Source organism: Scleropages formosus, chromosome 4 (assembly GCF_900964775.1).
Source record: "Scleropages formosus chromosome 4, fSclFor1.1, whole genome shotgun sequence".
NCBI lineage: Eukaryota > Metazoa > Chordata > Actinopteri > Osteoglossiformes > Osteoglossidae > Scleropages > Scleropages formosus.
Genome location: NC_041809.1, coordinates 13,884,036 through 13,896,882, shown reverse-complemented (window position 1 = coordinate 13,896,882; position 12,847 = coordinate 13,884,036). Strand labels below are relative to the sequence as shown.

At 41.3% G+C, this 12,847-nt stretch overlaps 1 protein-coding gene across 2 annotated transcripts in view; it reads left to right on the top strand.

The window, feature by feature from the left end:
- LOC108932765 (cGMP-dependent protein kinase 1-like) overlaps window positions 1-12,847 on the top strand; it is a 101,191-nt gene that overhangs the window by 75,283 nt on the left and 13,061 nt on the right. For both annotated transcript variants that reach the window (XM_018749336.2, XM_018749335.2), the window contains exon 9: window positions 4,633-4,707. In XM_018749336.2, coding sequence (XP_018604852.1) covers window positions 4,633-4,707 — 75 coding nt within the window. The remainder of the gene's footprint in view (window positions 1-4,632; window positions 4,708-12,847) is intronic.

Here is a 12,847-nt window from a genome sequence, read left to right as displayed (position 1 = left end):
ATCACCAGAAACACTTCAAGCACTGTAGCCCAGTTGGACCCCCTGAAAGACCAGGTGATTTTTAAGGTGTGCAGAGCACGGTGAAGATAAATTACACAGCTTCAGTCCCCAGGACCACAGTGGTATGTGTGTTAGAAAACTTGGCTCTGCTCAGCACTGGGATGGGGTTCCAAAGGGGCTGGGCGTTGAAAGGAATCTCTGCTCTGCTGGAAATCAATGAACTGTTTCATCACGCAGTCTGACTGAAAGGTTTATGGCACCTCCCACTCAGTTCTGTCTGCTTTGGCTGCTGTGTCATGTTGCCATGTCCTCTCGCCATCCAGATATTTGGCTGATTCATGGGAAATTCACAGTAAAACCCTTTGGAACTGGGTCACAGACACAGCTGGCTGATGTTTGTAAAAGCAAACAGTTTTGAGAAAAAAATATTTTTTTCTTTTCACCACCTACAGTAGCAAACATTCTTTGTGGAAATTCTGTATCTTTCCCCTTTCAAACTGTTGTATCAAGTGGGATATAGAGGCTATTATTTTCATTATATTTCCAGTGCATCATTTATTTGCTGGATTAGATGTGTCTGCATGGCCTGTCATCTGGTTTAGACCTTTAAAACCACCCCTACCTTCTGGACCACTTGTCCCATACAGGGTTGCAGAGAGCCAGAGCCTAACCTGGCAACACAGGGCATAAGGCTGGAGGGGGAGGGGACACACCCAGGACAGGACATCAGTCTGTCACAAGGCACTCCAAGCAGGACTTGAACCCCAGACCCACTGGAGAGCAGGACCCAGCCCAACCCACTGCATATATACCAAGCCTTCAGATCCTGCATATATATATATATATATATATACACACACACTTTCAGAACTGCTTGTCCCATACGGGGTCACGGGGAACCGGAGCCTACCCGGCAACACAGGGCGTAAGGCCGGAGGGGGAGAACCCACCCCCGTTTAACAGGTGGCAACAGGCATTGTGGGTTGAAGGCATCCTTTGGCTTTCTCTGAATGTAGGAAATGGGGTGAAAGATGACTCATCAACCTTACAACTTTTTTCCATTGCAAACCAGGTTATGCATCTTCAGGCACCGGCCTTGGATACAGGCAGTTTGCAAATGACAGCCCTGTCATAAATTATAACTCTTTGGAGCTCACAACATACAGTTTTTGTTAATACTGGGTCACAGAGATGCTTCATTTCAGTTGTAATTTTTCAAGACTGTACTTTTGTCGCATTTAGTAACTGTTGTGAAGTGTCTGTCTATTCCTGTCTATGAGCTTCAGTTTGCGACCACTGTTTCTTTTTGTCCATGCAGTTTTTCCATGTTTAGCATATGCTGTAATGACAATTTGAGTGTTCCTTTGACACATTAGCCTATATAATTTTGCAGTTTTTATGACCAATGCATCTGCAATTCAGGCGCTGACTATTTGGCCTTTTTTGAACTCTGCAAGTTGCCTCCTGTTGCTTTGAAAGTTAACATATCAAAATGCAAATGATCAGACCTGTTTTCAATGACACATACCAGTAGTTGGCAGCCAACATAATATGACTCACATTTGCAGGTGCATTTGTAATTGCGATTTAGTCACTTCATTGTTAACTCGTGGTGGGTTTGGCTGGTCTGGGGTTTGAGCCCTGCTTGGGGTGCCTTGTGACAGACTTGCGTCCCATCCTGGGTATGTCCTCTCCCCTTTTGGCCTTGTGTCCTGTGTTGCCAGGTAAGGCTCACTGTGACCCCACTTGGGACAAGCGGTTGTTGATGATGGATAGATTGGTAAACTCATTTTTCATGTAGTATTTCCATTATTTTGTTCACCTCCTGTGAGGGCACACACATTTTTATCATTATTTCATCTATTCATACTGTCCATTAGCTGGTTTGTCATACCAAATGTAGAGAAAAAGGACTTTATTATAATTGCAGCAGTTCCACTTGAATATAATTTAATTAATTCTCTTAATAAACAGGTGTTGTGTTGCATAAAAAAGTAGCTATTTTGTGCAAGAAAGGATCTGAAGGCTTGGTAGACTAGCAAGAATATTTCAATTTTCTAACCCCTTTTTCCAGATAATAGCAAGTAAACTATGTTGCTCCGTGCTATAAACAAACAAATAAGATACATTAAACAAACAAGTATTACATTTACATTTATTCATTTAGCAGATGCTTTTCTACAAGGGGGGGCACAGTGGTGCAGTGACGCAGTGGGTTTACCTGGGTCCTGCTCTCCAGTAGGTCTGGGATTCGAGTCTTGCTTGGGGTGCCCTGCGATGGATGTCCCCTCCCCATCCAGCCCCATGCCCTGTGTTGCTGGGTTAGCTCTGGCTCCCCATGACCTTGCTTGACATACATGATTTCAGACCATGCATGTGTGTGTTTTCTGCAAAGCCATGTACATACAGTTTGTGGATTACATTAGGAGAAAGAAAGACATAGCTGCAGACCTGAACCTAGTTTGTTTCTTTCCACATTATGCATCAATGTTTATCACACGAGTAAGTGCACAAAACTCCGGATAGACAAATCCTGATCACCTTCTTACAAATTTTATTATTTTTTTAAAAAGGTACACAAACATGCAATGCAATACATACTGACTGTGTAAAGGCTTGTCTGGGCATGATCATAAAGTTACAGTGCATGAACATTTACACCATACATGAGCCTGAGAGATCATGGGCAAAGTGAATCCAGAAAAAGGAGTTTTCAGACCCTTCTTGAATGTAGACAGAGTTTCAGCTGTTCTGAGTGAGAGGGGGAGTTCATTCTACCATAACGGAGCCAGAACCGAGAACCTCCGCGCTTTACCTTTCGTGCGTGGGACCACCAAGCCAGCACAAGTAGACGAATGAAGCGGTCTGGTTGGCTTGTAACTGTTGTTCAAGTCTTGTAAATAGCTAGGAACAGTTCTGTTGATGCATTTGTAGGCTATAATCAGAGTTTTGAATTTGATCCGGGCAGCTATAGGAAGCCAGTGCAAAGAAATGAGTAGAGGAGATAAATGGAAACGCTTTGGCAAGTCAAACACAACTCGTGCAGCTGAATTCTGTATGAGCTGCAGAGGTTTGATGGCAGTAGTGGGAAAGCCACACAAAAGAAAGTTGCAGTAGTCCAGACAGGATGTCTTCATGGCCTGGACAGGTAGTTGGGCAGAGTCAGTGAGGTAAGGACGGATCTTGCGGATATTATGCAGGATGTATCCGCAGGTCCAGGTAGCGGCTTCGATGTACTGAGAGAAAGATAGACTTGAGTCAATCATCACTCCCAGACTCTTAGCCGAGGAGGTAGGCAAAATGAGTGAGTTGTTCAGTTTGATCAATAGATCGTGACAGGATGACAGACCAGCTGGTAGGTGAAGAATCTCTGTTTTGGAGAGGTTGAGTTGGAGGTGGTGATCAGACATCCATGCAGAGATGTCCGACAGGCAGGCAGCAATGCGTGCAGAAGTGTCTGATGCTCCAGGTGGAAAGGAGAGGAAGAGCTGGGTATCATCAGCATAGCAGTGGTTTTTCAGTCCTTGGAAGGCTATGACCTGGCCAAGGGAGAAAGGTGTAGATGGAGAAGAGAAGAGGACCCAGTACCAAGCCCTACTGGACACCAGTTGAGAGAGGTACAGGAGCAGGACAGGAGCTCCGCCAGATCACTTGATAGGATCTGTCAGATAGGTAGGACTAAAACCATCCTAGTGCCGCTCTTTTGATCCCAAGCTGACTAAGAGAGGAGAGTAGAATCTGGTGATTCTAGTATTGTGGTGTTTATGTATGTTTTGGAGTTAGGCCAATGTGATGAACAAGGAAATATGTAAAGAATGCAGAGTAATGTCTCCCTTCTGTTTTACAAATTTTAAGATTATGACAGTGATGAAGGTTATGAGACAGACTGTATACATGGCTGCGGAGATGGTTTTGCTGTTTCATTCGGTTTCTTTATTTTATTGCCTAATTTTGTCATTAATTCATGTCAGTAACTACTATTTTTTCCAAAATATGTTGTTTTCTATGATATAGTGTAAATTTTACTGTTGATGAAGCCCTTTACTGTCCTTGCAGGGTGCACTGCTTGACTTACCATTTGAATAGATCACTCAGAACCTAGTGGTATTAATTATAATCGTTGGTATATTAAGGGACTTTGGTTTTGGTCCGAGAAGTCGGACAGTGCCAGATGACAGCTGCTTTAATGTGACTGGTTTTGTTGACAGGTTTAATGGATAAAGTGTGTCAAAAGTTCTGCTGATTTTAGCCTTTACTGGAGTTAATTCTGAAAAAAAATATATCCTCTTTTCCCTTTTTTGCCGGCCTATATGAAAATGTTTTGCTAGATGTGACAGTGTAAACCAATCTCAAAAATACTGACAGTATGTACCAGCTATGTATCTGGAGTCTCAGTTGTGGAGGTGTAGTAAATACAAATGAGGATACAAACATGTTAAATTCCAAATACTAATTATAATCAACTGCAGTTTAGTTGAACTCCCTTTTGTGTACCTTTGCACTGTACAAAAACAAAAATGATAAAAGGCAATTCATTGAAGAACACAGTTAATATCTATATATTTTTAAAAGAATTAATAAACATTTGAAAGGCAGTCATTGACAGTGTTGGATGCTTCTGTCTTTTTTCAGCTCATTTAAGCATCTGATCGGAGGCCTGGAGGATATGTCCAATAAAGGCTATGAGGATGCTGAAGCTAAGGCAAAGTAAGCCACTATATCTTTCTACCACCATTATTACACCCTGTGTTTTATTAATGGTATTTAAGTAGTATTATGAAATGTATCTTTTTAATTACAGTGGTGAACTGTGAATTTCTTCTTAGATGTTATTTAGTTGAGTACACAAATATTCTTCCTGTAGATTGATGTTTACCTCTCCCTATAAAAAAACAGGAATAGCATGACACACACACACACACACACGCACGCACACACGCACACTTTCTGAATTGCTTGTCCCATGCGGGGTTGGGGGGAACCAGAGCCTACCCGGCAACACAGACATAAGGCCAAGCGGGGAGGAGGACACACCCAGGACAGGACACCAGTCTGTTGCAAGGCACCCCAAGCAGGACTCAAACCCCAGACCCACTGGAGAGCAGGACTCAGTCCAACCCACTGTGCCACCATGCCCCCCTATGACAGACACAAAAATCAAAAATTTCTATTTACATGATAGGGAATAGTTTTACTTTTATTATGTTGTTTTAAATAGGAAGTCAAAGTGATAAAGAGCATTACCGTGTGATATCTGGCAGCACTTGAAATTTTATTGCTTTAAGTGTTTCATTGCTTTGAGAATTTTTGTCATGTTTGTCATAAAACTTGAATAATTTATGTATCCAGTCAAAACCAAACATGGCTCTTGTCCACAATAGCTACAGTAATAATATAAAAATAACTAGGTGCTATGCACATTCTGACTAATAAATTACAAAAATTACTGACTAATAGAAAACCTCATTCCTTCTGGTTGTGGATACAGTTCAGCGTAATGAGTATTTTCAGAGGGGGTGTGGTAGCGCAGTGGGTTGGACCACAGTCCTGCTCTCTGGTGGGTCTAGGGTTCAAGTCCTGCTTGAGGTGCCTTGCGGCGGACTGGCATCCCGTCCTGGGTGTGTCCCCTTCCCCCTCCGGCCTTACGCCCTGTGTTACTGGGTAGGCTCTGGTTCCCCGCGACCCTGTATGGGACAAGCAGTTCTGAAAGTGTGTGTGTGTGTGTGTGTGTGTGAGTGTGTGAGTGAGTATTTTCAGAGTGGTACATAATTGCTGGGAAAATGTAAGCATGTCATTTACTTTTTGTCTTGATATAGTCAGGATTAACCACTTCTGTTCATCTCTTGCTTTGGAGACTATGCAAGTTGCTCTGTTTCAACTCCGACTCAATGACACTTCCATGGTCCATCCATAGTCAGTACTACGTGTAACTATTTCTACTGCTATGACAGTCATGTCTTAAAAGTGTCTTAAGAGTGTGCAATGCGTTGACATGAGGATAGACAGACTGCTGAAGCAGGTGTCCAAAGAAATTGAGTTAATATTCTTTGAATGCGTATAGGGTATAAAGGATTTCATCAGGGTTTGTTACCAAAATTCTGTACCTGAATAATATCAGCCAAATTTTGATGGCACTTATCTGTATTGTAACATGACAAAAATATTTGGTGACAGCTGTCCATATCTGTGCACAGAGTTCTTTGCTGGATATGTGAAGTGCTAGCCTCCATTTGCAGAAACTGGTTAAAAATTTAAATCTGAATATTTAGAAACATATACATTTGCAAACAAAAATGGACTGGAAACTTGTACATTATTCAGTTTGTTCTTAAATGCAGTCACTTCAACCTCTAGGCCACATCCTTTGATTCATAAAATAAAAATATTTTGCGCCCACAAACTACTGTTCAATTCCTCAGTTCAGTTCTTCAATTCAGTATTGAGCAATTCATAACATAAATATGGGCAATATTTTTCATTTTGTCATTGAGTCCTCTGCCAGACTCGGTGGAAGCAAGTTGAATCAATGTGGTCCTAACTACACCCTTTGTCACACTTAAGTAACAATCAGATGAAAATTTCATAATTAAACCTATTATATTAAAAATTCAAGTTACATACAATGGTTCGTAATAAACAGGTGCTACTTTGCAACCCACATCAAAACATTGCACGTCTACAGCGGTTTGTCGGCTCTTGGGCTTTTGAGCCTGAGGTAGGACAGACTTCGTTCTTTTCAATCGGACCATGTTTCTGTTAACAGTGTCTCGTGTGTTACTGTATTTGGCTTTAATTTTTGTTTTTACCCTCCTAACCATGGCACCAAAGCGTAAATGTGATGCAAGTGATGGTGATGCATTCAAGAAAAGGAAAACGATCACGATTGAAACTAAAGTAGAAATTAGAAAGCGAGTGGAAAAAAGGCGAAATGCCAACAGACATTGGAAAAGCAAACAAAATTTCTTCAGTGTTTTGCACGCGTGCGCACAAGCTCTCTCTCTATTATAAATACTGTAGTTGTCACAACCACGCTCGCACCTCAACCAGCAGCTTCAATCGGAGCACTCAGCTATAAAAGATCCTCGAGACAACTGTCCCCTCTGTGTTCTCAAACGTATCTTGCTTTGCTCTTCCATGTCCTGTCCCTCATTGTCCCCCAGTCCCATTCCACGTCTCTTTGATAACGACCGCCCACCTTGTCCCTTGACCACAGTACTGGATCCTCACCTCTGTTCAGTTTGCCGATCGACCAACCGACCATTCGCCCGTCCCCAACCACGAGAACATGTCTAGTCCTTTGATTCTGAATAAATAATCCTGCACTTGGGTCCAGTCTCCTCCGTGTCCTCTATTCATCATGACAGTAGTAACATTTATCATTATCTTTTTTATGTCTCTCTCTATTACAAATACTGTAGTTACATTTATTATTATTATTATTGTTATTATTATTATTACTCTATTGCTATATTAAAGATTTTGTAGTGTATTCAGAGGTGTCCCTTTAATGTTGTTATGCATAGAAAGGTACACGATATACTATATACTAAGACAAACATTTGACAAACTGATGTTAGATACCCACCATACCTAACTGTTCCAACTTATGTCAAAATCCAACTTAAAGACAGATTGAGGAACGAAGCTTGTTTGAATCCGGAGACTGCCTGTATTGTGTTTGGATATACGTTACTTCCATCTATTGGCAAGATGAGGAGAAGCAGATTGCTTTCATTCTGCTACAGACCACTATTCACCCTCACTCACTTTGACTAACCACTTGTCCCAGTCAGGGTCACTGTGGTCCAAAGCCTATTCCTGAATCATGGATGCAAGGCTAGGTGGGTGCACCCTGGACAGGACACCAGTCCATCACAGGGTAGTCACACACCCAGTCAGACTCTACGTGCAATTTAGCATCATCAGTTCAAATACATTGCATGCCTTTAGACTGTAGGAGGAAACTCACACAGACAGGGAAGAACATGCAAACTCCACACAGACTGAGCCAGATTTGAACCAAACAGCGAAAGTGCTGTGAGGCAGCACAAGCTGATACATTAGCACCAGGTATGTACAGGGTCACAACAGCGTTTATCTGAGAAGGAACTGCATTTTGTCAGAGGTTATTTTTTCTTCTGCTATGTGTAATAAATTCTTGCAATAACAATCTCAAATGAATGCATCTCAGATTATTTTTTCTTTTCGTTACATTTGATATTCCCTACTAGTTTCATGAATAAGAGTTGCATTTCTCTATTTTGCTCAGTTGCCATATCCAATAGACTCTGATTTGTCACAGTAGTATTTCCTACAAGTTACAAGGTTGCCTTTTTGTGTAATTTGATTTCAGAATCCTTAGTATAATTGATTTAGTATAACTGATTACAGTGGGATAGACTCACCAGCTTTATGCCAGCGTTCTCCATTCTTTTTAGTTAAAGAATACTGGGTTTGCTTTGATTGCTGGCAGTGAGATGTTTTTAGACATTGGACAGAGTCAAATAAAAGCAATATGATGTGGAAAAAGGATCATTTGGCTGTCCGATGCTGTTAGACAGCTGTGTAATGTAAGGTGATTGGTGTCCTCTTCTGTTTAAAAATCTGACATGATATAAACTATCCAGTCTTCAGGACTTAACTCTTTTATTTCAGCTAAACTTTTGACCCTTATTTTTCCCTCTTCTGCAGAAGAAAAAAAGAGCATTTTCACATCAGTGTCCTTTCAAACCAGCAACTATATGTGGCATGGAATAACCTTACATGAAGCTGCACAATGTGAAGCCATCTCCTTGTACTATGATCATTAGTAAAATTATCTTTATGAACTTCCACCTTGCCAGCTTGAAATTAAATGCCAAACTGTCACTCCACAGTTTGTATTACAACGTGGTGATTTTTTTTTTTTTTAAATACTGTTAATGTCAAGGCTTTTTTTCTGAGGGGGCAAAAACATGTAACTTTATTTTGCATTTATAAAGTCATTGTTTGTAGTCCAAACTATCACTGGCATGCCAGGGAATCTTCTGTGGTATTTAACTGCCGGCATCTCAGGGATACTTATTCCCTGAGTTAGTCGTTCTTTTCTGTAAGTAAGAGAACTTTTGAGATAAAACCATCTATTGAAGTAAGCATCATACAAAGCATATTGTAAAATATTTTAAATGCTTAAGTTACATTTGTGATTTAGGTTTTTTGCAAAGCTTGAAATATTCCCTATTTTAAAGAGATAATTAAATGGGCAATGTTTAAGTCTCTGTACTTGTTAATAATTATTGAAGGCTATTTTGGTAACGTTTGAGAATCTACTGTAATGTGAAAATACTGTCCCCTAGAGGCAGCAACCACATTCAGAAAGCACTTGCTTGAAATTAAACCCTTGCGTAAGACCGCAAAATGATTCCTCAAAATGTATACAATGATATTTGTTTGATAAGAGATGTGAACCCGGAACATATATGCACTAAGGGCAACTGGCATTCACAACAATTATATGTGCTCTCTCCAAAGTCTCAGAAGCTTAAACTTGGGAAGTTCATTTCTGCTTGTAATGTACTGATGTGCCTATACTGTGACGTAAGGCCTTCTATGCTGTACAACCTTCTTTTAGCAAAACATCTCTGAAGACACAAGAGGACAGAGTTTTAAGCTTATAAACTAGTTGCAGTGTAAAGTCACAAAGGCACAAAATTATATGCAGTTAGGCACACACACATTTCCAGAACCGCTTGTCCCATACGGGGTTGCGGGGAACCAGAGCCTAACCCGGCAACACAGGGCGCAAGGCTGGAGGGGGAAGGGACACACCCAGGACGGGACGCCAGTCCGTCGCAAGGCACCCCAAGCAGGACTCGAACCCTAGACCCACCGGAGAGCAGGACTGTGGTCCAACCCACTGCAGCAGTTAGGCAATGTTGTTCCTTTATACATGGTATAGAATGGCAATACCTTAAACAACACATTATCAGCACTTGTACTATTTATTGTCAAAACCATTTAGACCAACCATGCTTTTCTTCTTCTTGTGTCACCTTGTTCAGAATAGTACTCTGCAAAACTAAATAGAATTAAAAATATAAATTTAAGTTGAATTGATAATTTCCCATGAAAAAATTCCTTTAAATAGTAGGCTATATTTAAAACAACATTTAATGTCAATTTTTGGTATTTCAGGCTTAAAAGTGAAAGGCCTTTTTTTCCAATAATGTAAACATAAACATAACATAAAACAGTTTTGGGAATAAATGTAAGCACTTTTCAGGTATAAACTTTGGTTAAATGAAAGGTAAATACCATCCACTTTCCACAAACCATTGGCAAAGGGAAGTGCCCACTTGACAATCTCAATGAAATACCCATGTTGGCACCATGTCAGTTGAGGTGGTGGCTGGGGAGAAGATTAAGCCCCTTGGTCCCTGGGCCTCCTGCCCGCTGTTGCATGTGCATAAAGTGTAACATCACGGGGTATAGCAGAATCCTGTGAAGAAGGTCAGTGACCATATGTGCAATAAGTCAGTTATTCTAAATAGGAAGACACATTTATTACATATTTCAAGGGAACAACTATTTGTTAAAATTTGAAATGGAATAGAAAATACAGCTACAGGTACACACCCACTAAAAGGTGGTGATAATTCCCAGTACTCACTGATGACTATTAGCTCACTGTGCTGTTAGTGTTTGTTTCTCTGCTGATAACTGGCCTATGACAAAAAATATTGTATATCATGCAGGCTACTGTTGGAATTGTTCACATCAGGCAACATTTTTTTGGTTGATAGTGAATGTGTTTCATATGTTTTTAAAACCTCAAATAACATTGCAAGAACTGAACATTCATATAACCATGGGATTCTTTTCCAGTATAAAATGCATTGTGATTTGGGTTTATTATATGTTTTGCAATTTAATGTTCATATTGAATTCATTATGTTGTGATTCTGGTTTTGTTGCAGCATTCCCCAGGAATTTCTCCACCATGCCAATAGCACAGTGATTATGAGCATAGCTGGTGGATGCAAAGTCGTTGAGCTTCCTTTTTCACAGACCACAAAATCTTAATACGGTTGTGAAATAAAACTGTGGTTGATGAGTGAACTTTCCTTTATTAAAGCAGTGTATAATCATAGTTTTCTGAGGCAAAAAAAAAAAAAAAACACAAATTCTGTCTTTGTGTTCAAACATGCTTTGGAGGAATAATAATGCATATCGTAAAAACAAAAAAAGAAAATGTTTAAGAGAGATCAGACTTCTCCTGTGATCCCACCTCCTAGTTTGCAAACATTAAGAGGATGTGTAGAAGGGTTGTGTGCTTAGACTGTCAAGCAGAAATCGAGGGACACTTGACCTAGAAACACAAATAAGCATATGCTAGGACCTACATATGGTTTTTCCGGCAGCTCCTTGCCAGACCACATAATGGTCCCGCAGTTTCAAGTGAGGGGAAAAAATTTGTGCTTAAGACCGGATTCTGCCACATGACAGGCAGCGCCAGCACAGGAATGTAAACCCCAGCGGCTGGTGTACAGGGACAGCTGGCTCATCTCCCTGAACACATGTTATCTTTCTGAGAACCGTTGGGTATAAACAGCTTCTATATGTGGTTGTGCTGGAGACCTCCCAAGTTGTGGCACTCGATATGTAGCTCAGCCAAGGACAAACAAACCTGTTTCTGTTTTGCAGGTTGATGTCCTCAGCAAGGAAGAATTTCCATAGACACAGCAATGGCTTCTGAAAGTGAACAATGATGTGTTACATTTGATGCATTAACCCTTTTAGTTTGCATATAAATAATTCCAAATTAGTGTTTTACATAAGCAGTGTAAAGGGGGGGGCAGTGGCACAGTGGGTTTGGCCTGTGCCTGCTCTTTGGTGGGTGTGGGGTTCAAGTCCCACTTGGGATGCCTTGCATCGGACTGGTCTTATGTCCTGGGTGTGTCCCCTCCCCTCCCCCTCCAGCCTTGTGCCCTGTGTTGCTGGGTTGGGCTCTGGCTTGCCGCAACCCTGCTCAGGACAAGTGGTTTCAGTCAATGTGTGTGTCTGTGATGTGTAATTAGTGTATTTGCACATAATGTAGTAGCATGTGCTGAATTATACTGTTCTAGTGCAACTGGACCAAATTCTTGGCTGCAGAGTGAAGATGATGAAAATCCAAGACTCGCTCGGACCTGGATGCCTACAAACAACTTGTAGTTACTTTCACTGCTGTCTCTTCAGCTAAAAGTACCTTCTACCACAACAAAATACAGTCTGCAACTGAAAAACCACACAGACTCTTTGCCACCTTTTCATCCCTTCTGTGTCCTCCACTGCCCCCTACTCCTTCTTATCTCACTGCTGATGACTTTGCTTTGTTTTTCAGAGACAAAGTCAATGCAATCACTGACAAGTTTTCAGCATTACCCTGCCCGGTTTGCACTGGTGCTTTCCAAATGCTTTCCAAATTCAAACCATTCTCAGAATCTGAAATTTCCGACCTCCTGATATCACACAAAGCCACCACCTGCTCGCTTGATCCGATCCCATTGTCACTCCTACAGAATATCTCCCTGCAACTCTCCACCTTCATCTCTAAGATCATCAACTCCTTGCTCTCCTCTGGCTGTTCCCCAGCTGCCTTCAAAACTGCTTTCATTTCACCCCTGTTAAAGAAACCCTCCCTGGATCCCAACTCGGTTCAAAACTACAGACCAGTCTCCCTCCTCTCCTTCCTGTCTAAAACTCTAGAGCAGGTGGCCTGTGATCAACTATCTGAATTCCTCACCCAGAACCATGTCCATCCATCCATCCATCTTCCTCCGCTTTTATCCGGGGCTGGGTCGCGGGGGCAGCAGTCCGAGCAGAGTCC